General features: G+C 48.2%; 1 protein-coding gene across 3 annotated transcripts; it reads left to right on the top strand.

Moving 5' to 3' along the window:
* The first annotated feature begins 2,397 nt into the window (after positions 1-2,397).
* On the top strand, positions 2,398-23,311 carry KLRG2 (killer cell lectin like receptor G2). 3 transcript variants are annotated; one of them, XM_070514451.1, is made up of 6 exons: positions 2,398-3,320; positions 10,582-10,724; positions 15,149-15,250; positions 15,639-15,784; positions 21,390-21,493; positions 22,059-23,311. In XM_070514451.1, exons 1-6 carry the CDS (start codon positions 2,446-2,448, stop codon positions 22,177-22,179), a joined length of 1,491 nt encoding a protein of 496 aa, XP_070370552.1. In that variant the 5' UTR covers positions 2,398-2,445; the 3' UTR covers positions 22,180-23,311. The 3 variants fall into 3 exon arrangements, with proteins under 3 accessions (XP_070370552.1, XP_070370557.1, XP_044632468.2); XM_070514456.1 differs by lacking the exon at positions 21,390-21,493; XM_044776533.2 differs by lacking the exon at positions 10,582-10,724 and having other exon boundaries at positions 2,400-3,320.
* The last annotated feature ends 1,619 nt before the right edge of the window (positions 23,312-24,930 follow it).

Raw genomic sequence — 24,930 nt, 5'->3', positions numbered from 1 at the left:
GAGATTCAAAATTTCATGATTGTGTGATATCTGTTACTATCAGGGAAACTGGATGTTGAAATGGACAAGACTGAAAACCAAAGCAGATATATTCCTAAAAACTGTGAAAGAGGCAGGGGACGTGGGGGTCTTCAGAGGAATAAATCTGACATTGACCAAAACCAATTTTAGCTCTAGGCTTTGCTGTAGACTATGCATAACATGAATGGAAAAATTGGGGCACCATTTTTTCTTAAATAGTTGAAACTGTGGTTTTGACCTTGAAGACCATGTTTTATCAATTCTTAAGGGACGGGGATGAGGTCCACTGTGTTCAAGGACGGAAATGTGACAGCATAAACTCTTTACTGCTCTGTAAGTCTGTTTCATACAACCTTGTGGGTTGGTTCAGCTATGTGTTTGCAATCTCCAGCTTTTGCTGGGCCCTCATTGTGGCCCCTAATCTTATGCCACATTTCCCCAAGAGAACATTCTAAATTGTCACTGTTCTCACTCTGAACAACCTTACACCCAGGTTATATTACCTCCTAATTCACAGAGGATGCATAACTCAGCAGGCAAGAACTCACTCAACTTCTTGATCCTCTCACTTAGAAACAGTGATGGCCACACCCCTCCCTCCTCGTTTCAGGCCTGGCTCCCCTACATGTGCCCTGGGGGGGGGCAGTCCTGCCCACCCCATCTCTTCGGCTCAACTAGTCACCCCTACTCTACTAGGTGCTTTTAATCACTCCTTTCTGTTGGTTTCCTCTCCTCACACGTGAACGCACAATTCTTTCCCATCTTAATATGTACAACTTTCCCCTGACCAGGGAGTCCTGGACACCATAGGTCTCCTTTACATATACAGTCACAAGGGGAGTTTATATTCATTACTTCTGCTTCCTTAAGAACAACATGAACTTTTACAGTAATCTTTATTAGTCCAAAAAATAACTTACAATATGCCATCTTTTTAAAGAAATTGAATTTTTATTTAAGAATATGCGTAAATACATTCTCTTTCCAGAAAGTGGAAACATTACAGATAAGGTTAAAGACCCCTAGGCTATCCGCGGCCCCCCAAACAATCTACAGCAGAATCCACTATCATTCTCACTTTGGAGTATATCATGCCACATCTTTCAAAATGCATTTTCATGTATATACATGTCCCCACATTAAATCTGTAGTCTGGGTCTTTGAAGGGGTTAGAGGTGCAATGTCTTCATATAGCACTTTCTTCCCGCTGGACTTTTTCTCTCAGTTACTTGTCCTCAAGGAGCATCCCTTCCAGTAGTTTAAGCCCCCTCCTAAGAGCCTTCCCTCCACGTTCTCCTTCCTTCCCCTCCCCCAGGAGTAACAAGGCCATGGTCCTTTCCAGGCCTGCTGCTCCTGAGGCCACTCCAGAAGTCGTCCCTGGAGTAGGGTTGCCAGATTTAGCAAAGAAAAATATAGGAGACAGGTTAAATTTTAGATAATGAATAATTTTTAAATTTTTATTTTAGTTTTATTTTAATAATTTAATAATTATTAATAACAATTAATGGATTTTTAAATAATTTAATCATATTCTATTTGAAATAATTTTAAAATAAGTATATCCCACACAACACTTGGAACACACTTATACTAAAAAACACTATTTCTTGTTTCTCTGAATTTCAGATTTAACTGATTGGCCCGTATTTTATCCATCTGTCCCACCCTGGGGCATTGATGCACATGCCATTGGCCTCATCCCCTTATGAGAGTCAGTAGTTCTGGGTCGAGCCCAGCCAGGAATCTGTATTTTTAAAAATGCTATTCAGATTGCTGGGCAGGGTTGGGAACCCTGTACTCCACCACACCATGCTGGCCCGCGACCAGGCTCCTCTCCCGGTGAAAATACACATTTTTATGCTTATTCCTTCCTCAGTCTTTAATGAGTTAAGTTAGTAGGAGTCAGGCCTGCAGAGTAGCTGCCCTGGGACTTCTGCTGTGAGGGAGGCCTCTCAGTATGGCGCCCCTTCCCCCACTACATTGTCAGAACGACCAGCTCTGCTGCTTTTCTGCAGCCCCCCGCCCCCGGTACCTTCGGACCCGCTGATGTTTCTGAGGTCCCAGGATCTCTCCAGAGTTGCCAAACGCTCACCGCCCCAGGTGTAACTCTCAAAATCAGCATAACGGCCGAGGGCTAGAGGGAGAAATGAGTGGGGTGGGGGCAAAGAAGAGGGAAGGGTCAGGCCAGCCTCCGGGGTCGCCCTCACGCGTCGCTCGTGCCTGGCTGGCTCCGCAGCGCTGCCTCCCACCGGTTAAACCCTGTGCCAAGGAAAGGTGGGGCCGGTGGCCTGAAGGGCGTGGCCAAGGAGTCCTACCCACAGCCAATCTCAGCGGGGTCCTCGGTGGCGGGGGTGGGGCGGGGAAGGGGGTTGACGGTAAGGGGCGTGGCTGCACAACTCCGGCGACCGGGCTCGACCCACCCAGATGCGGGAGGGAAGCTGGCTGCGTACCCCGGCCCGGTGCGCTCCGCTCGGCTTCTCTCGGCTGCTCCGCGCAACGAATGGAGTGCGCCCGGGCGACATCGGGAGGAGGCCAAGCCGGGGCCGAGGTCCCAATGGAGCCCTTGGGAAGCCAGGTGCCCGAGGTGGAGCAGCCGCAAGTCCCCGCGGGAGAGCGAGGGCCCGGGAGCCCCGCGAGCAGCCCGATCTCGGCCCGGGCCGCGAAGGAGGCGGCGGGCGCGGGCCAGGACCTGTCGGGCGGGAGGAAGCTGCCCTCGCCTCGCCCCGCGCTCCTGCGGGTGCCGCCGCCCAGCCTGGGCTACGGCGCCTTCCGCCGCCAGACGTCCTCCGGCCCCGAGCCGCCGTCGCCGGGCCCCTCCGCGGCCGAGCAGTCCCGGGACGGCGAGGCGCCGGGGGCCGAGCTGGCGCCCTGGGCCGCGCAGGGGGAGCCGGCGCCCGGCGCCTGGGCGCCCATGGAACTGCAGGTGGACGTGCGCGTGAAGCCCGTGGGCGCGGCGGGTGGCAGCCGCGCGCCCTCGCCCGCGCCCTCCACGCGCTTCCTCACCGTGCCGGTGCCCGAGTCCCCAGGCTTCTCCCGCCACACCTCCCCCGCCTACCCGCTCCTGTCCCCGGGCGGCACGTGGGGCTGGGCCGCGCCGCTGGCCCCAGCCCGGGCGGAGCGTGGCCACGACGCCGAGGGCCGGGCCAGCCCCGCCGAGGGGCGCGCGGAGTCCCCGGGCTCCCCCACGTGCCGCTGCCGCTGCCGGGAGCTGGGGCTGGAGAAGCGGGAGGACGCGGTGCTGCTGCCGCGCGCCGACGCCGACTGCGACTGGAAGCTGCCCCGGGCCGTGACGCTCGTAGGTAAGTGCGCGCGGCGCCCGGAGCCCACCCCGCCGGGGGTTCCACGCAGCCTGAGAACCAGCCCCCCGCCCCTTCCACCCGGCACTGGGCCCCTAGGCAGTGGAGGGACTAGGGGACCCAGACAACCATCCCGATGCCCCCACCCCACCTGGCCTGTCTGGCTTAGAATCAGTAACATTCTGGCCTACGTAATTGTAATTCAAATCATTTGCGGTAAAAGAATCCAACCACTATTTCTCCGCCCCACCTCCCTCAAAAACTCGCACGTTCTCTCTGCGCGCAGCATCTTTGAGAAGTGGAGGTGGATGGAGTTCCAGGCGGGGGAAATCTTTCAGCATCACGTGACGGTGGCGGCAGCCGGGGCGGAAGTAGCCTTGGCTCCTGGCTCCAGGCTCGCCGACCTCCCGAGGGCATGGGCTCCCTCTTTCCCTCCGCCGTATCCTGAGGAGCGTTTGGCCCCAGACCCCATCCCCTCAGCAGCTACAGGCCAGACTGTGCTAGGGTGTGTGGATCCTTTGGTTGCGGGGAGGGCAGAGAAGAAGAAACAGCTTGAAAAAGCTATAAACAGTTGTGAACAAGGAACCAGGAGGGAGTGGTCGGTGAACTTGGGGCCGTGGGAAAGCTTCCAGGAGCTGAGCTTTGAAAGGTGAGTAGGGGTTAGAGGTGCTAGAGGCCGTTTCTAGCCGGAGAGACACAGGAAAGAGGCTGGGAGGGGCTAGAGGCCTGCCCAGCAGGCAGCCTGCCAGAAGCTTGGCCCGGTGAGAGGAAGGACAGGCCGGCCAGCCAGGACCCAAATCCTGAGGACCTCTGCGCCAGGGGTTCTTAGACGTGAGTAGAGTTGAGGGACCCGGATCACTCAGAAACGTTTGCAGTTTTGTGTGAGCACATTTTCTGCCTGCTGGGTTTATTAGTTTTCTATTGCTGTTGTCACGCATTGCCGCAAACTTAGAGGCTTAAAATGACCCCAATTTATTATCTTAGAGTTCTGTAGGTCAGAAGTCTGAGTTGGGCCGGATGGTCTAAAGTTGTCAACAGGGCTGTGTTCCTTTCTGGGGCTCTGTGGGAGATTCTGTTTCTTTGCCTTTTCTAGCTTGTGGGGGCCACCTTGTTTCTTAGCTCATGACCCTCTGTGTATTCAAAGCCAGCATTGTCAGGCTGAATCCTTCTTCCCCTGCCATCTCTTTGACTGTCCTGTTCCTCTGCCTCCCTCTGCCATTTATGAGGACCCTTGTGATTACATCGGACCCACCCAGAAAGTCCCGGATAATCTCCCCATCTCAGAGTCAGCAGATTAGAAATCTTATTTCCATCCGCCACCGTAATTCTCCTGTGCTCTGTAACCTAACATATTAACAGGCTCCCGGGATGAAGACATGGACATTTTTAGGGGGACATTGTTCTCTACCACAGCGAGTTTATAGCTTTTCATCACATTGATAGTAAACAGTCTGTGGCTAAAAAGGGTGGGATTATAAGGAAATGAGGAGTCGGGGGGAGGTGACGTGGTTGGATTTTTATTCTAGAAAGTGAGCTCTGACAGCCATGTGGAGAAAGGATGGGGCAGGCATGAGACTGAATAAGAGATGTTAGGAGGTGATGTCTGTAGTCCAAGAAGAGATGATAAAGTCGTGATCTGTGGCAGAGGTGGGAGGGAGGCTTCGAGAGGTAGAATTAGTGAGCTGGGCTGATGAACGTGGGCTAATGGGAGGAGTGGGGATGAGCCGAAGTTGCTGACTTGGGTAGCTGTATGATAGAGCATGTTATCCTTCCACAATGGAGACGGGGGAAGAAGTGTGGGAGAAATAAATAAGAAGGTGCATTTGTAAGTTCCAGGTAGAGATGTTATTTAAAGGGACACGGTAAGCTACAGCCTGGCAAAGAAAAATGTAGGTGGTAGGAAGAGCATCAGGAAGCATAGAAGCAGAAAAGGGAGAGAGTTTCCAGGAGAGTGTGGTCAGCAGTGTCCAATGTTTCTTGGGGCGTCAGGGGAGAGGCAGACTTTGGGACTGGACCATTAGGGAGTGCTACCACGTTGAGTCAGTGCTCTGGGGGTGATGCAGGTGACCAAGGGATGTGAAGACGAATGGGTGGGAGGGCGAGATGCCAGACAAAATACTGCGAGTGCATGCTGATGCTCCGCCCTCTGGGCTTGCTTTCTGGGAAATGTGAGATTAAGGGACTTTGGCATTCCTGGTGCAGGGCTGAGGCATGCTGCTTGGATGAGGAGTGGTTTCCGCCTGTGGTGGCCTTTCCCACCTTGGATCAAGCTGGTCACTCAACAAGGGGGCCAAAGCACAGCCCAGACACCAGGACTTGCCCAAGCCATACCCAGCTGATTCGCAGGAGGACCTTATGAATCCGGGAGGGCAGAAGCCGCTGTGGAGAGGGTTGGGAATGTCAATGTTCTGTCTCTTCTCTGCTTTTTTGGGCAAGTGTCACAAAGGTGCTGTCGAGCTATAGGCTGAGGCATCAAAAACTCAGAGGATGTTCTCGATGGCAACGCTCAGCCTAAAAGAGAAATCAGTCTGCGGAGAGCCTAACACTGGAGCAAGAGCTGGATCCTCAGATGGAGAATGTTTCCCCCTTAGGTGTTGGTTTAGAGTCACCTCACCTGGTCCCCAAGGATGGATTAGATGTCCCTATTCCATGCTCCCGCCGGCCCTGGTGCGGCCCGACTGTGGCATTCCTCACAGGTGGTATAGTTACCTTTTTGTCAGTATCCTCCCCTAGATTCTGAGCCCCTTGGGCGCATGGAGGTGGAGTTTAGACTTTTAGGGAATCTCCAACACCTGGCATGTTGCTCTATAAATAACTACTAAGTGAACGGCCCTAACCCTCTCAGAGTACACATGTCTTAGTCCCCGGCTCTCTAAGCGGGAGCTGTATCTCAGTCTTTGCCAGCCCCCTGGCCCCTGCCAGACTGTGCTCAGCGCACCAGGTGTGCAGGGTATGAGGCAGTGTCTGCCCTGGCCTCTGCCGTCCAGGATTCTCAATCTGGACAGGGGGGAATATATTCATAAATAAGCACGAGGCAGTCTAGGATGGTGCCAGGAGGGGAAAAGGGAGGGAGGACTGGAGCCAGTAATGAGAACAGAGGCTGTGGGTGAAGGTGTCTTTTGGAGAAGGTGGGGCAGCCTAGGAACCCCAAAGGTGGTTAGGACTGTGGTGGGGCAGAAGGAAGAATGTTCTCAGTCCTCAGTGCATAGAGAAACTGGAGCCAGGAGAGGGTGATGTCCAGTGTGCTCAGGCCCTGGGAGGAGCAGAGGTGGCAGCAGAAGTAGATTTACCTGAAGGTGATGACACAGAAGCAGGCCTCCAGCTGGCAGGAGCCCTCTGAGTCCCTGTACCAAAATTTGTATTTGGAAGTTTGTGTTATATAGATATAGATAGATAGATAGATATTTTTTAATTGAGTTCATAATAGTTTACATCATTGTGAAATTTCAGTTGTATGTTATTTCTTGTCTGTCACCACACAAGTGCTCCCCTTCACCCCCTGTGCCCACCTCCTACCCCCCTTCCCCTGGTAACCACTGAACTGTTTTCTTTGTCCATGCATTTTTTTATAATTCCACATACGAGTGAAATCACATCGTGTTTGTCTTCCTCAGTCTGGCTTATTTCGCTTAGCATAATACCCTCCAGGTCCATCCATGTTGTTGAAAAATGGGATGATTTTGTCTTTTTTATGGCTGAGTAGTATTCCATTGTATATATACCACATCTTCTTTATCCAGTCATCAGTCGATGGGCACTTGGATTGTTTCCATGTCTTGGCTGTTGTGAACAGTGCTTCAGTGAACATAGGGGTACATATGTTACTTTGGATTGTTGATTTCAAGTTGTTTGGGTAGATACCCAGTAGTTGGATGGCTGGGTCATATGGTATTTCTATTTTAGGTTTTTGAGGAATCTCCATACTGGTTTCCATAGTGGCTGCACCAGTTGGCATTCCCACCAGCAGTATATGAGGCTTCCCTCATATACTGGAAGGAAGCCTCATATACTGCTCACACCCTCTCCAACATTTGTTATTTTTGTCTTAGTGATTATAGCCATTTTAACAGGTGGAAGGTGGTATCTTAGTGTAGTTTTGATTTGCATTTCCCTGATGATTAGTGATGTTGAACATCTTTTCATGTGCTTATTGGCCATCTGTATATCTTCTCTGGAGAAATGCCTGTACACAGCTTCTGCCCATTTTTTGATCAGGCTGTTTGGTTTTTTTTTTGTTCAGTTGTGTGAGTTCCTTATATATTATGGAGATTAACCCCTTGTTGGATATATGAGTTGCAAATATTTTCTCCCAGTTGGTGGGTTGTCTCTTTGTTTTGATGCTAGTTTCTTTTGCCTTGCACAAGCTCTTTAGTCTGATGAAGTCCCACTTGTTTATTTTTTCTTTTTTTTCCCTTGTCTGAGAAGACATGGAATTTGAAAAGATCCTTTTAAGTTCGATGTCAAAGAGTGTACTAGCTATATTATCTTCCAGGAGTTTTATGGTTTTATGGTTTTATGGTTTTATGGTTTCAGGACTTGTCCTCAAGTCTTTGGTGCATTTTGAGTTAATTTTTGTGTATGGCATGAGATAATGGTCTACTTCCATTCTTTTGCGTGTGGCTGTCCAGTTTTCCCAACACCTTTTATTGAAGAGACTCTCCTTTCTCCATTGTATGTTCTTGGCACCTTTGTTGAAGATTAGCTGTCCGTAGATGTGTGGTTTTATTTCTGGGCTTTCAGTTCTGTTCCATTGATCTGTGTGCCTGCTTTTGTACCAGTTGCATGCTGTTTTGATTACTATGGCTTTGTAGTACATTTTCAAGTCAGGGATTGTGATGCTTCCAGCTTTGTTCTTTTTTCTCAGCATCACTTTAACAATTCTGGCTCTTTGGTTGCCCTATATGATTTTAGGATTCTTTGTTCTCTTTCAATGAAGAATATCATTGGGATTCTGATTGCATAGAATTGTAGGTTGAATCTGTAGATTGCTATGGGTAGTATGAACATTTTAACTCTGTTTATTCTTCCAATCCATGTGCATGCAATCTATTTCCATCTCTTTATGTCATCATCTATTTCTTTCAATAATGTCTTAATAGTTTTCATTGTATAAGTCCTTCACCTCCTCAGTTAAATTTATTCCTAGATGCTTTATTCTTTATGTTGTGATTATAAATGGAATTGTATTTTTGAGTTCTCTTTCTGTAAGTTCGTTATTAGAGTATAGAAATGCAACTGATTTTGTAAGTTGATTCTGTACCCTGCATCTTTACTGTAGTTGTTAATTATTTCTAATAGTTTTCTGATGGATTCTTTAGGGTTTTCTGTATATAAGATCATGTCATCTGCAAACAGTGAGACTTTCACTTCTTCATTCTGTATTTGGATTCCTTCTAGTCCCTTCTCTTGCCTAATTGCTCTGGCCCAAACCTCCAGTACTATGTTGAATAAGAGTGGTGATAGTGGGCATCTTTGTCTTGTTCCTATTGTCAGAGGGATGGTGTTCAGTTTTTCCCCATTGAATATGATGTTGGCTGTGAGTTTGTCATATATGGCCTTTATTATTGTGAGGTAATTTCCTTCTAGCCCCATTTTGTTAAGGGTTTTTTTTTTTTTTTAATCACAAATGGCTGTTGGATCTTGTTAAATGCTTTCTCTGCATCTATTGAGACGATCATGTGGTTTTCATTCCTCATTTTGTTAATGTGGTGCATCACGTTGATTGATTTGAGGATATTGAACCATCCCTGCATCCCTGGAATAAATCCCACTTGATCATGATGTATGATCTTTTTGATGTTTTGCTGTATGTGGGTTGCCAATATTTTGTTGAGGATTTTTGCATCTATGTTCATCAGTGATATTGCCCTGTAGTTTTCCTTTTTTGTGTTGTCCTTGTCAGGCTTTGGTATCAGAGTGATGTTGACCCCGTAGAATGTATTAGGAAGCATTCCATCTTCCTGATTTTTTGGAATAGCTTGAGAAGGATAGGTATTAAGTCCTCTCTGAAAGTTTGGTAGAATTCTCCAGGGAAGCCATCTGGTCCTAGGCTTTTATTTTTTGGGATGCTTTTGATTACTGTTTCAATCTCTTTACTTGTGATTGGTCTATTGAGATTCTCTGTTTCTTCTTGATTTGCCTTTGGAAGGTTGTAGGAGTCTAAGAGTTTATCTGTTTCCTCTAGATTGTCCATTTTGTTGGCATATAGCTTTTTGTAGTATTCTCTTATAATCTGCTGTATTTCTGTGGTATCCGTTGTTATTTCTCCTCTTTCATTTCTAATTTTATTTATCTGAGCTTTCTCTCTTTTTTTTCTTTTTAAGTCTGGTTAGGGGTTTGTCAATTTTGTTTATCTTTTCAATGAACCAGCTCTTTGTTTCATTGATCCTTTCTGCTGTCTTTTTTGTTTCAATAGCGTTTATTTCTGCTATAATTTTTATTATTTCTCTCCTGCTGACTTTGGGCTTTGTTTGTTCTTCTTTTTCTAATTCAGTTGGGTGAAGTTTGAGATTGCTTATTTGGGATTTTTCTTGTTTGTTAAGGTGAGCCTGTATTGTGATGAATTTCCCTTGTAGTACCACTTTTGCTGCATCCCATATGAGTTGGTATGGTATGTTTTCATTTTCATTTGCCTCCAGATATTTTTTAATTTCTCCTTTAATTTCTTCAGTGATCCATTGGTTGTTCAATAGCATATTGTTTAGTCTCCTCATCTCTGTCCCTTTCTCAGCTTTTTTCTTGTAATTAATTTACAGTGTCATAGCATTGTGATCAGAAAAGATGCTTGTTATTATTTTAATCTTCTTAAATTTATTGAGGCTTGCCTTGTTTCCCAACATATGGTCTATCCTTGAGAATGTTCCGTGCACACTTAAGAAGAATGTATGTTCTGCTGTTTTGGGTTGGAGAACACTATATATGTCTATTAAGTCCAACTGGTCTAGCTTTTCATTTAATTCCACTGTTTCCTTGTTGATTTTCTGTCTGGATGATCTGTCCATTGATGTGAGTGGAGTGTTGAGGTCCCCTACTATTATTGTGTTGTTATTAATATCTTCTTTTAGGTTTGTTAATAGTTGCTTTATGTACTTTGGTGCTCCTTTGTTAGGTGCATAGATATTTATAAGTGTTATTTCTTCTTGATGGAGTGTCCCTTTGATCATTATATATTGTGCCTCTTTGTCTCTCTTTACCTTTCTTATCTTGAAGTCTGCTTTGTCTGATATAAGTATTGTGACACCTGCTTTCTTTTGTTTGCCCTTAGCTTGGAGTATCGTCTTCCATCCCTTCACTCGGGGCCTTTGTCATTGGAGCCGAGATGTGTTTCCTGGAGGCAGAATATCATCGGGTCTTGTTCTGTAATCCATCTCGCCACTCTGTGTCTTTTTATTGGAGAATTCAATCCATGTACGTTTAGGGTGATTATCGATATATGAGGGCTTAATGCTGCCATTTTATCACTCATTTTCTGTTTCTCCTGCATTTCCTTTGTTTCTCATCCTGTGTATTTTGGTCTACCAATTGAGTTATGTAGTTTTTTATGTTGTGTTTCTTTGTTTCTCCTTATTTATTATTTGTGTCTCTGTTCTGCTTTTTCATTTAGTGGTTACTTTGAGGTTTGTACGCAAAATCTTGTAGCTAAGATAGCCCATTTTCTGATGGCCCCTTATTTCGTTAGACTAAACCGATTCAGTCCCTTTCCTTTCCCCACCTAAGTTATTTTTCTCACATCTTATTCCATCTTGTGTTGTGAGTTTGTGATTAAAATGACAAGATTATCTTTGTTTTTGATGTTTTCCTTCCCTTTATCTTTAATGCTATTCTTGAGTATTTGCTAACCTGTTCTGGTGTATAGCTACGATTTTCTGATTTGGTCTACCTATTTATCTCCTTACTCTGTGCTTTGTGACCCCTTTCTCCCTTTTTTTTTTTTTTCGGGTATGAGGGCCTTCTTGAGGATTTCTTGTGGCGGGGTGTCTCGTGGCTACGAACTCCCTTAGCTTTTGTTTATCTGGGAAAGTTTTTATGTCTCTGTCATATCTGAAGGATATTTTTACTCGATAGAGTATTCTTGGCTGAAAGTTTTCATCCTTCAAATTTGAATATGTCATTCTAGTCTCTCCTAACCTAGGATTTCACAGAAATCCGCTGAAAGCCTGATAGGGGTTCCTTTGTAGGTTATTTTCTTCTGCCTTGCTGCGCTTAGTATTTTTTCTTTGTCATTCACTTTTGCCAGTTTCACTACTCTATGCCTTGCAGTAGGTCTTTTTACACTGACATATTTAGGAGATCAGGTAGCCTCTTCCACATGGATTTCCATCTCCTTCCCTAGGTTTGGGAAGTTCTCTGCTGTGATTTCTTTCAACAAATTTTCTGCTCCATTCTCCTTCTCTTCTCCCTCTGGAATATCTATAATTCTTATGTTGTATTTCCTAATTGAGTTGGATATTTCTCAGAGACTTTCTTCGTTTCTTTTTAGTCTTAGTTCTCTCTCCTCCTCTATCTGGAGCATTTCAACATGTCTATCCTCGATTATGCCTATTTGCTCCTCTATGATGTCTGCTTGAGCTTTCAGGGAATCTGTATTTTGTTTTATCTCTTCTATCATGTCTTTCATCTCTAATATTTCTGACTGATTCTTTATAGTTTCAATCTCTTTTGTGAAGTAGCTCCTGAACTCGTTTAATTGTTTCTCTGCATTCTCTTTTCACTAGTTGAGTTTTTTGATGATAGCTATTTTGAATTCTCTGTCATTTAGATTACATATTTCTGTGTCCTCAGGACTGATTTCTGCGTACTTGTCATTTTCTCTCTGGTCTGGAGACTTACTCTGATTTTTGATACTGCTAAAGGGCGTGGCTCCGTTTTGTGCGCATCTGGTATTATTTGGTCGCAGTTACTGCCTGTCATCATTCGGTGGGGGTCAAGAGTTGTGTATTCTGAGCCCTCTGCGTTCTGTTGGGATCCCAGGCGCTGGGGCTGGCACTGGGCAGGTCGGGGGGCAGGCAAGCATTCTTAGGGGTGCTCTTGGGGTTTTCTCACTCTGTCTTCACTAGGTAGTCTCCGGGGTGTTGGCTTGATGAGGTCACCCCTGTGCTAGCTTTCACCCTGGTAGGGGGCTTTCCCCTAGGCTGCCAATGTACTTGGGGAGCTTTGATGTTCCCATGAATGAATGTCCCCTGCCCTGTTCCTTCCCTGTTAGAGGCTGCCCGCAGTCCCGGATCGCAGTCTTTTGGGGAGGGAGCAAAGTTTTCTCTTACCCCGTTCCACCTCTGAGGGGGTCTCCAGCCTCTCCGCCCTCTGACATATGGCTGTGTGGGTCTCTCCAGTGTCTTTTGTGTTGTGTTTGGATGTTGGAGTATGAATGTCTTTTTTGTTGTATGGTGGAGGGGAGAGATTACCAGGAAAGCTCACTCAGCCATGATGCTGACGTCACTCTTTGTTATATTTTTTAAGATGCCCCACCCCCAATTGAATAAAATTTAAGTCCTCCAAAACCTGACTCCACCCCCGCCCTGGGATTTGACTAGGAGGAAGCAGAGGGTGTTTCAGGTGCAGGGTAAGAAGGTAGTCAAAATGTAGTAAATGAAGATGGGATGAGCAGTGGGAAAGTGAGCAGAGGGTGTCAATTCAGAGATGTCAGTCCAAGACTTGAAAAGGACGTTGGGTGGATGCTAGAGAAGAGGGCAGAAGGGAAGATGCTGGAGAGGAAGGGGACGTATAGTATCATCGCCATGTTACTGCTCTCTCGAGGTGTGGCTGAAGCCCCTTAGGAACTGGACTGGGTGGGTTTGCAGGCACTGAGAGAATTCGATTTAAAGAGGAGAAGGTCCAGGATTGGGGTAGGGAGAAGACGGGGTTTAAAGGGGACTTTAGCTTCATGTGTAGTTTCATTTGTTTACAAGGAGACTTGTATTTGTGTTACAATTGCCTTTGAAAGGGGGTGGGCGGGACTTCTCTTTGCCTGGAAGTTGGGGGGGACAGAAGGCTCTGTAGGGGCCCATTTCCAAGGTCAGCACTGCAGCCCTACATTAGAAGGTGTGTGAAATGTTTGCAACCGTTGGTATTTCTTTACTGCTTTGTTTTCTGAAAGGTCAGAGCTGAATTTAGTGTTCAGACGCAATAATTATTTACTGAGGTGACTGATGGATTTATTTTCCTATTCTTCTCCAGGCTTTTTAGTTCTGCTTTTATTATTTTAAGACTCAAATTACCTGTATCTTTTATTTTAAGCATTTTCGTATCCCTGTTTTGGTAACAGCTTCATTGAGCTATAATTCACACACCACACGATTCACCTCTTTAAATTACACAATTCAATGGTCTTTAGCATATTCGCAGAGTTGTGTAACCATCACCACAGCCAGTTTTAGAATATTTTTATCACCCCAGAAAGAAATGCTGTACCTTTTAGCTATCATCCCCCCCCACCGCAACCCCCAGCCCCAGGTAACCACTTATCTACTTTCTGTCTCTGTGGGTTTTCCTATTCCAGACATTTCATAAAAATAGACTCACATAATATGGGTCCTTTTGTGACAGGCAAGTTTTACTTAGCATAATGTTTTCAAAGTTCATCTGTGTTGTAGCATGTACCAGCACTTATTCCTTTTTATGGTTGAGTAATACTCCATTGTATGGTGGATATACTGCGTTTTATTTATCCATTTATCAGTCAATGGAAATTTGGGTCAAATCCCTTTAAGATGCAGATTATGTATTTTAAAAAAACAAACTCCAAAAAAGGTCACAGATGGCATGTCGACTTTTCAGGTATCAGTATAACACACTTCTCCAGTCTTTGAAGCGAGCATTTTCTCTAATACAAATGGAAAAATGAGGATGTCAAAAGTGCCTATGCTTTTAAAGTTCAATTATTATTGAAACCTTTATTAAAAAGGTTTATTGAAGGTCTGTTGCAAACCTTGCAATTGTGTTGTCTTTGCATATGTGTGGGTACCATACACACGTGCACATTTATGTGTGGGTATAGATGATATACATGTGGGTTTAAAATGGCATTAGTCTTTTCAAAGTAATAAAATATTTGCTACAGCATTACTTCAGCTGTTTCAGGCTTTGTCAAATATGATGACTGAGTTCTTAGGACCCTCACAACAATTATGTGGCATTGCTGACCCTCATCCTCCAGACTGTGGGGGGTCCTGGGCCCCTTGCAGCAGGGGCTCTGGGAGAGAAGGGTCCCCTCTTCTTCTCCCCGGTGTCATGCTCTGGCTGGGCTTAAGCATTTGCGGTGTTTATTTTCCTAGTCTCCCCCTCTGGCCACCCTGGTATTCCCTTTACGTGCTGGGATGTGGCCTTCGAATATGTTCTCTCGCAGAGTCTTTGCCTGTGCCCTTCCTCCTGCAGAAGTGTCCTCCTGTCTCCGGAGTTCCTTTACCCTCTGCAGCCTCATTCCAGCCATCTGGTCCCCTGGGTCCTTGAGCGGCTGACAGCCTGCAAGGCACTCTCTGCACAATGCCTCCTTAGAGGCCTCCCATGACCTGGAGAGAGAGAAGAGGCCGGTGTGATTCCAGGGTTAAAGTGGGAAAACCCCAGCCACACTTGAGGGGCCCATGGAGTTGGGACTTGAACCCGGGTCTGGCAAACGTCCAGCCCTCATTCCTTTCTATTTAAGAAGCGGAACACCTAGTGTTTTTCTTCCAAATACGAAGTTTACTGAAATCGAGTGGTTTATCGTGGTGTCTTGGGCTGACGGGGTGCTCTGTGGGGCGTGATGCTTGTAGATGAGTTCGTGTGGTTCTGAGTTGGGTCTGGTTAGGGGGGTCTCTTCCTAACCTGTGTCTCCTGATTGTGCCTCCTTGTCCCAGGGCTGCCCATGTACCTGAAGTCCCTGCGCTGGGCCCTGATAGTCATGGCCCTGCTCCTGGCAGTGTCTGCAGTCGCCATCGTGGCCCTGGCCTCTAGAGCAGGTACGGTGCCTCCTTGGGGTCTCCTCTCCTCCCCTGCTCCACCACCCGGCTGTCTAGTCCTCACTGTGCTTTTGTGAGAATTAGAAGACGTCCCGGGGCAGATGCAGCATGAAGACACGGGGCCTGCTGAGCAAAGAGAAGGACAAAGCTCCTTCCTCCCGCTGGACACGGCCTGCTCTCTGACAGCAGTGGGAGGCAGGCCCCTCGGGGGCTTGGTGCACTGTACCAACCGTGCAGCTTCCGGGGGCCCTGCCCACCCTACTCGCCAGCTCCATGCCTCCAGATTTGCCCCCTCACTCGAGGCGCGGCCGTGTTTTGACTTTTCAGTGCACGTACATTCAGCTCTTTACAGTTTGCCCTGTGCTCACCGTGGTCTCTGTCCTTGCAGGGGCCAGGTGCCGGCCCTGCCCCCAGGGCTGGATGTGGTCCGAGGAGCACTGCTACTACCTCTCTGCTGACACTCAGGCCTGGGAGGCCAGCCAGGCTTTCTGCGCAGCCCACCATGCTACCCTCCCCCTGCTGAGCCACACCCAGGTGAGAAGGGGGGTGGGCAGGAGAAGGGTGTGGATGCCTTTACAAATGACAGGTTCCCAGCATTGGAAGGAATCACAAAGACCTAGTCCAACTCTACATTATAGAAAAAGTCACCAAGGCCTGGAGAAATGCGGGAGGACTGGACGTCAGCAGTGGAGGTGGAGCTGGAGGGCTGGAGCAAGGCTGCTCTCATCCAGCCTGGTGGCCAAGCAGTTAACAGCGAGCCCAGGACCTAGTCTGTGCTGGCAGGTCTGTGGGGGAGAAACGTGTGTATTCTCTGGGAGGTAGTACGGAAAAGAAATTACATTTAGTGGGTATGCTAGTCAGATATTGCTACAATAATGCTGGCTAACAAGTCACCCCAAAAGTCAGTGACTTGGACAATAAGCATTTCTTTCTTGATCGTTGGTCTGTGGGAGGACCACTGATGGGCTGATCTTGGCTGGGTTTGACGCAGCTTCAGGATGCAGATTGGCTGGGCGTAGCGTGAGGCTGTGGGTTGGGTTTGCATTTGCTCCATGAGTCTCTCATCCTTCTTCCTGAGAGAAACTCTTCAAAAGAAAAATGGCAGAAGGGCAAGAACCAAGCATCATTTAAGGTCTCTGCTCATGTCATCCCTGCTAACATCCCATTGGCTAAAGCGAATAACATGGCCCAGCCCAACGTCAAAGGGACAGGGTGGTGGACGTCACCCCAGGGGAGATGGGGAAATGAAAAAGACACAGTGTAGATTGAAAAAAATCAAATCTATGATCCCAGTATGGTAAATATATATGCCAACAAAAACCACTGAAATAGACTTTTTTTTTTAAGATTGGCACCTGAGCTAACAACTGTTGCCAATCTTTTTTTTTCCTCCCCAAGTCCCCCCAGTACACAGTTGTAGATTTTAGTTGTGGGTCCTTCTAGTTGTGGCATGTGGAACGCTGCCTCAGCGTGACCTGACAAGTGGTACCATGTCCGCTGCGCCCAGGATCCGAACCAGTGAAACCCTGGGCCACCAAAGCGGAGCGCGTGAATTTAACCACTCAGCCACGGGGCCAGCCCCAGACTCGTATTTTAATAGTGGTTACCACTGGGGGGCAAGTTTACAAATAATTTTTTTCTTCTTCTTTAAAGTTTTGTTTAATCTTCTAAATGTTCTACAAACACTATGTGCTTTCATTAGGAGGAAATGCTAGAGGAACGGTAGCCAGTGAAGGCAAGAGATCAGGGTGCACATAATGGTTTCTGGGCCTGGGCTGGACCCTGAGTTCTTATAATTGGGAGATGAAAACAGGCTGTGCAGAGAAGGCTTCCCAGGCACCTGCAACGAACAATCCAGCCCGGTTGCATCTGCAAAATGAGGGCCAGTGGAAGCGGAGGGAGGTCCCTAGAGAGGCCTGGAGCTGGGGAGGGTGGCCGAGCCGGGCAGGGACTTCGCAGGCCAGCATAATTTTCCCATCTCGTGAGACAGACCCACTGAGCTCAGCAAGTGTCATCAGAAAGCCAGTGAAATGAAGGGTCCCTGCCCTCCAGCCTCTCATCAGACAGGTTCAAACCAGGATGACCTCAGGCCTCGGCTGAGCAAACGGCCTTCCTGTGGCTGGTGGGTCCTCAAAGGGGAAGACGGGCTTAACCATCCAAGTTGCAAATGGAGCTTGAGATAATTCTTTTAAAACGAAGCATCAGGGTCAATCATTTGAAACACAAGTAAATATTCAGAAAATATATCACAAAGTCTGGATAAGCTCCTTCCAAAAAGCTCCTTGCAAAAACACCAAAGCAAAGATTCGGGACCCAGGCAGTTACAGTTCAAAATACGCTAACTGTGGAGCTCTGGAATCCTCCTGACTTCTGCACGAGGGCCAGAAGCTCCAGGAGGCACTGAGCTGGGGGTGGAGAGGAGCAGCCAAGGACAGGCTGGCAGAGGGGCTGGGCCCCCTGGCAGAGGCCAGGCTCCGTGAGCTGGGATGCACAAACCCAGGGGCATGCCAAGGTGCCAGCCGTACACACAGCCCTGGGATCAACACATCTCATCCTCCCCAAGAGCTGGTTGCGCTCACAGTTAGAGAAAAGGAGGACGTTTCAGCGCCGTCTACACCAGCAGTCATTAGATTCACTCGCCGTTGGTGTGAGAGCAGCTTCGTTGTGCAGGATGGGTGAGGGAAGAAGCCGCCTTAAATGAACACTGGCCCGTAAGCCACCTCTTGATTGCAGAGAGGAAAACATGAGTAAATATACATCATAGGATGAGGAAAATCAAATCATTCACAACATTTAAATATTAAAGCAGAAATGTATGGAGGCAGGACGGAGAATGGTGCTTGCCGGGGGCGGGGGAGGGGGAGTCCGTGTTTGGGTGCAGAGTTTTAGTTCTGGAGGTGGATGGGGGTGATGGTTGCACAAGAGTGAATGCACGTAATGCCACTGAACTGTACGCCTAAGAATGGTTCAAAGGGTAAATTTTATGATGTGCACATTTCACACAATTTTTTAAAAAGAAATGTATGAAGGCATAGGAAATAATTTACCTTAATTTTCAGACTATAATTTGAGATTTCAAGGAAGTTCTGCTCAGGCTCACATTCCCCCTCCTCACATTCGTGGCGAAGCTAGAGAGGCACCAGCTGAAGAGAGTGGAGGCCTTGGGGTGTCTGTGCCTTCCTTACAGAGCCGTCCTTTGAGCCATAAATTACTCAGAAGTTTCTGGAGCTTATTTATGTCTCTGGACAACACTTTTCTCACACCATAATTTTTGCTAACAGTGAGAACAGGTTAATGGGGTCTGAGCTGCAAGGAAAAGAAGGACTGGATGGAGTGGATGGAGCGGGGCAGGGACAGGCCATGGCTCCTGTCACCAGGAGGCACAGAGTTTGAAAGAAAGGAGAGCCAGAGGGCCTGGGGCTAGGACAGAAAGAAGGGCTGGATCCTCTTAGCAACGCTGTTAAATGAGGTCAGTGTTGGGGACAGGGCACAAAGCTTTGCATGCCACCCAGCGCAGACTGGCAGTTCCTCTTGAATGAGTGTGTACTGCATGCCCTTGGCTTCATAATGTGATCTCAGGCCTCATTACAAATGTCTCCTCCATTTTACAGAGGACCACACTGAACCTCTGAAAGGCTGGGTAACTTGCCTCAGGTCATATAACTTATAAGTCAGAGAACCAGAATTTGAATATGGGGTGGCCTGACCCCAAAGCTCTACTCTCCCCAAAGATGGCTCCTCTCTCAGCTCTGAGCCCTGGTGTGCCTTCCCGAACAGGCAGCTAACTGCCCCAGGAGGACGGTGCTGGCCAGCAGGAATCCCAAATCTGCTGCAGCCACGGCAGCGAGATGCCTGGGGCTGCTCTGCCCTCTGACTCACACCCCAGAGCCAGCCCAGGGTCCTTCTCATTCTCTCCCAAGCTCCCCGCCCGGCCCCTACCCGCGGGCCGCAGCGTGTGGAGTCCAGCCAGAGGGGAAATGACTAACCTAGGCAAGGCTGTGTGTGCCTTCTCTGTTCTGGCCACCACTCTCCCCTTATCATCTGCAGTCTGATCTTTGGAATTTCAGAAGGGATAAGCTTAACAACCGTCAGCCTGGAAGTTGCTTCTGGCTTCTCTCAGCTTTAGCAGGCTGGTGCTCCCTTGAGGGGAGAAGATGGGTCTGCACTGATACCTCTGGGGCACATGGTTGCCCTGATGGCCCCTGTGTGACCTGTGGTCCTTGCTGGTTACTGGCAGCGAGCACAGTTTTGTTGAGCTAGCCTCCTGTGGGCTGGGCTTTCATGGTCAGTGGAGAATAAGCTAGGCCCCCAGTCCTCAGCCAGCTCACTGTCTAATACAGGAAACTGACACATAAGCAAGCCGGTGAAATGCAGCCCACCAAGCTCTAAACGATGCAGGTTATGGTAGCACAGAGGGAGCTCACCTTAGAGGGGGTCAGCACGGTGTCCCTGCAGGAAGGGACCTTTAAACAGACCTGAATGGCACCAAGGAGACAGTCATGACTGCAGCTTGCTTTCTAATTCCCAGGGTTAAATATAAAGATTCTGTCTTTGCCAACTTAATTTTCTAGGGAAGAACTGAACATACGTTAAATTCATTTATACCAGTCTACTTGTAATCTTCACTAATGTGAATATATGCTTCTTGGCATTGTGAGTGATGTGTATTTGCTGGTGTGGCCTGCTTATTTTTTTTACTTGGCATGATTTCCTATTTACCTTTTCTTGCATAACTACATTTTCTGTGTACTTGTCATCTTTAACAGCACTGTAATTTTCCATCATGTTGATATCTCATAATTTGCCTAGTTATTTCCTGATTGCTGAGCATTTGGGAGCTTTCCATTTTTTTCTTTATAAATAGCACTGTGTTATCTTTGGGTAAGTTCATTTTCTCCCCATTATGTTCTTGGATTTATTCCCCAAAGTGGAATCACCCAGCCGAGCAATAGGAATGGTGTTACCACTCGTTCATGGCACCAAATTATGTTCCAGAAAAACTGGATTCACGTGGACTGTGCCAGCATCGCTGCCCCACCCCACCAAGTCCCCGCATTGGTACTTACAATACTGAAACATGTTTTTGCAAGCTGAAGTTTTTTTTTCTTTTGAAGATTAGCCCTGAGCTAACATCTGCACCAACCCTCCTCTTTTTTTTGCTGAGGAAGACTGGCCCTAAGCTAACATCTGTGCCCATCTTTCTCTACTTTATATGTGGGATGCCTGCCACAGCTTGGCTTGACAAGTGGTGCGTAAGTCTGTGCCTGGGATCTGAACCAGAAAACCCTGGGCTGCCAAAAGTGGAACATGCAAACTTAACCGCTGCGCCACTGGGCCGGCCTCGCAAGCTGAAAATTTTTAAGTACAATTTTTTGCTTTAATTTGTTGCTAAAAACAAGACGTTGAGGACAAATATTTAAAAGAAAAAGATCATCTCTAATACCTCTCTAACACACTTGTTTTGGTTTTTGTTGCTCCTTGTGTGTCTGCCTCCATGTGCATACTTACCTTTTCGTTGTTATAATCACACAACTTTGATTCGGCTGTTTCACTTACTATAACCCTTCACATACCATAACTTTCCCCATATTGCTCTGTGGTCTTCATACTTGTCTTTTTTTTTAATGGTCTCAACAGTATTGTGCTGAACGGTTACAACGTAACGTATGCTCCTGCTGGCAACTGTATTGTTGACCATCTTCTCCCAGTCTGCTGCTGCAGCCTTTGCAGCCCCATCACTCGCCTCCTGCCCTGTTAGGCTTTTCGCTATTACCTGGACGTGCTTTGTAGCCTCCAGCTCTGCTCATGCCTTTCCTCGCCTTCTCTGTCTGAGCTTTCTCTGTCCTCTCAGTACCCATTGTGTGTTGCTCGCTGGGGATTGGTGTTCACATCCTCTCTCCCCTTGAGGGCTCAGATGGGATCACCCCATTTCTGGTCCCCAGTCCTGAGCACAGTGCCTGGCAGCTAGCAAGCATCCAGTAGAGCTTTCCGATTCCTGGTGTTTGGGGAAAGGTGGCTTGAGCAGTTGCTTCTCCGGCTTAAGGAGCAGGGAACGTGCAGAAGCCTGGGGACGGGGACAGAGCTCCAAGTGAGCCATCCTGGTGTCGGGGAGAGTGAGCAGCCGCTTTTTTTCCCTCAGGACTTCCTGAGCAGATACCCAGTCACCAAGTACTCCTGGGTGGGGGCCCGGCGAGGCCCCCAGGGCTGGCACTGGATCGACGGGGCCCCCATGCCACCCCAGCTGTGAGTGACCATGGGTCTGGGTGGGGGCCCCCTCTGTCCCCAGCACACTAGTGTGGGTTCCCCAGTGTGACCAGAGTGACGGCAGGTGCCAAAGAGGGGCTGGAGGCCTTCTCCTCTGCTGACACCTCCTCCCACTGCCATTTCGGATCCTTCTTAGTCCCCAGATTCAGCCTCCCGCCTCCACCCCCAGCCTGGGGGGCCTCTCAGGAGACTGACCACATCCATGCTCAGGACCATACTCCAAGATTTTGTTTGGTCCCCATCGCCCCGTCCCTTGTTTGCGTCCCCCAGTGCATTCACCCAGGCAGGAATGTCACACTGTTTTACAGATAAGGGGTATGCAGCTCAGAGAGGTTTGGTGGCTCACCCAGTGCCACATAGCTGATGAGCCAGGAGGCATTCTCATGGCTCCTACCGCAGGGCTCTCTCCAGACCCCCTGGCCTGTGTGGCCATGCAAGCAGGACTCGGGCCAGTAGAGGCAGCAGGCATGGATGCTGGGTGGGCCTGCAAAGGCCAGGTGGCCCAGTTATCCTGAGTGCCTCCCCTCTTCTCGCGCTTCCCCAGAGTTCCGGTGGAGGACGAGGACGAGCCGGATCTCAAGTGCGGGGGCCTGGAGAGAGGCAAACTTGTGGCTTTGGACTGCGCCTCTCCAAGACCTTGGGTCTGTGCCAAGGGGACCGAGTGATGTGGGTTCCGCTGTCCTGAGTCTGTTGGCATGCAGCCCCCGCAGGGGAGGCCAAGTTGAGAGCGGGAGCAGCTTTTGCCTGGACTCTGGCTTCCAGGCCTCCCTGCTCCACGCTCTAGGGGCCCTTCCTGGGCGAACCAGAGAGCTGGACTTCTGGCGCAGGAAGATCGCATCGAGGGGGAGGAGACCTTCTGTGGCCATGGGTCTCGATGCCCACTTAGTCTCCAGCTTCTGAAGCAGATTTGTTTGGTGACCTGGGGATGGCTTTTTTAACATTTCTGAGCCTCGATTTCTCCCTGATTAAAATGGCCATTTCCCATTGTCTCCCTTACCTGCTTAATCGCAGGCACACTCTCTCAGTCATAGAGGAACAGAAAGACTAATGACCACAGGTGATCCCCATCTGGGTCTCATCTGAGCCCATGAAATGAGTCTTCTGTCATTTTATGGCGTTGGGATTTGGCAGTGATAACATCATTGCTATAAATGCCATTCCCAGGCAGCTGGGCGCATGGCTGACACAGCTGACACAGCGGCAGTGACAGCAAATGAGAAGTGGCTGCCCCAGCAGAGGAAAAGGGAGGGGCCTTCCCTGTCCCGAGAGTTGGCAAAGGGCTCGCAGAGTGAAGTTCTGCATAGAGACTGGCGTGTGGGGCCCCGGGGCCTCTGACCAGCTGACGGCCAAGGCTGGGAAGATGCAGAGGACAGGGCCACCTGGGTAGGAGAAGCAAGGGAGCAGCCCCTGCTTGGTCGGTGGAGTTGTCGCAAAGCAGGGGTCCGTCGGAGTGAGAACGGCACTGGCAGACGTGTGGGGATACCAGCCTGAAGATGTCTCTGTATCAGGGTTGCGTGAAGGGCCTTCGGGCTAGAGGGAGTGGCAATGGGGTGGGACGAAGGGCTCGTTTAATCACTCCGGCCTCGACCTGCACCTTATCTTGGTGCTGAGCATTCAACACAACTGTAATGTGCAAACCAACCTTCCTTTTAAAGTCAGACCATGCATCCAAATTCTTTTCAAACAGGGATATCTTCATTGGTCCATTTAAACCAGCACCTTGTACTGAATGTCTGGGCCGTCTCGGAGAAGGGGGCTAGTTCTAAGAGTGCGCTTGACAAGCAATAAAAATCTTAGAAACACTTCGGTCTTTCTCATGGTTTTCTTACTCGGACTACAAATTACCCCTCAAGCTTGGTAACATGTTCAATTTTAACTCATTTCCAAGCCCTTCTAAGTAAACATCCTGTGTGTGGTGCATTCAGGAGCCTTCGACTCCTCCCAGCATCAGGGCCAAGTACCAGACTTGGGGCTCCCTGGGCACGGGCGCCACTTAGCATCACTGGTGGAGGATAAAAGATGCAGGTGCCCAGGGTGCCGTGATGTGCTGAGGCCTGGAAGTCTGAGTTTTTTGGCTTCACTTGGGAATGGGAATGAGTGAACTTCTGATCCGCCATAGTAGGACGCTACTAGTTACTGTCCAAAGTTGGCAAACCAAGAACTAGCAGTTCACACTTATTAATTAGAAATGAGACAAATACTAGAGGAAACCTCAAAAATAATTTAAAGTGGTGTCTTAAAACTAAGTGATGGTGACAGAAGTCAGAACATGGTTCTCTGAGGGGAGGGCAGTATTAGCTGGGAAAGGGCACTAGGAAGCATTCTAGGGGCTGGGAATGGTCTAGACCTTGATGTGGGTGGGGTTGGGTGGATACATAAGAATCCAGCAAACTGTTACACTTAAGATTTAAACACTTAAATGTCTGTCTCCAAGGAACAGGAATGAGGTTAACAAGGGGCTTATTATTTTTTTTAAACATGCATCCTTTAGTACTAACTTAAAACCATATTCACATTTATTTATTTTGAGGAAGATTAGCCCTGAGCTAACTACTGCCAATCCTCCTCTTTTGCCGAGGAAGACTGGCCCTGAGCTAACATCCGTGCCCATCTTCCTCTTCTTTATATGTGGAACACCTACCACAGCATGGCGTGCCAAGCGGTGCCGTGTCCGCACCCAGGATCCAAACCGGCAAACCTGGGGCCGCTGAAGCGGAACGTACGCACTTAACCACTGCGCCACCAGTGAATGTTTTAATTCACATTAAAAAAACAAAAAAATATTCATGTACTACTTTGATAAAAAGAGAAAGTAGAATTTTTGAAAGGTGCACGAGATTCTGATGTGCAGCCTGGCCTGAGAACTGCGAGCTCCAGCAGTTACTCCTGTGACTGCCTTTTCTTACAGCCTCTAATTCTCTTTCCCTGAGGTGCTCCCACAAGTTTCAGCCTAGCCTTCTGAGCATGTCTTTTTCCCTTTCTACAAAACAGAAGTGGAAAAGTTACACAGCAGGTTAGTCTGCGTGGAATTCCTCTGAGTAATTTTCCTAGTCTCTCTTCCCACTAGGCACTGCCAGCTGCTATTGTTTGAAACCAACATCTAATAACGTTGCCACCAGCACTGGCTTGTTTCCTGGAGCTTTGGAGACCAGCCTCCGATACCGGCTGGTCCAGCAGCTCGCAGCAGCCTCTGGGGAGCAGCTCTGGACATCTGGTTTGGGGAACAAACCTGTGTTAAGCACATGCAACTCATTCTCCCCAAGTCAGGAGATCCTGATTCAGTGGGTCAGGTGTGGGACAGTGGCCCCCAAGTCCAGTTTTTAGCAGCTTTCCTGGTGATTCTGATGCAGACAGTCCAGAAACCAGATTATGAGAAACCTGTCTGAAAGAGTACATATTGCCACCAGGAAAAAAAA

The sequence above is a fragment of the Equus asinus genome, chromosome 1 (assembly GCF_041296235.1).
Source record: "Equus asinus isolate D_3611 breed Donkey chromosome 1, EquAss-T2T_v2, whole genome shotgun sequence".
Taxonomy (NCBI): domain Eukaryota; kingdom Metazoa; phylum Chordata; class Mammalia; order Perissodactyla; family Equidae; genus Equus; species Equus asinus.
Note: the sequence above shows the minus strand (reverse complement) of the source record. Positions and strands in the feature narration are given on the sequence as shown.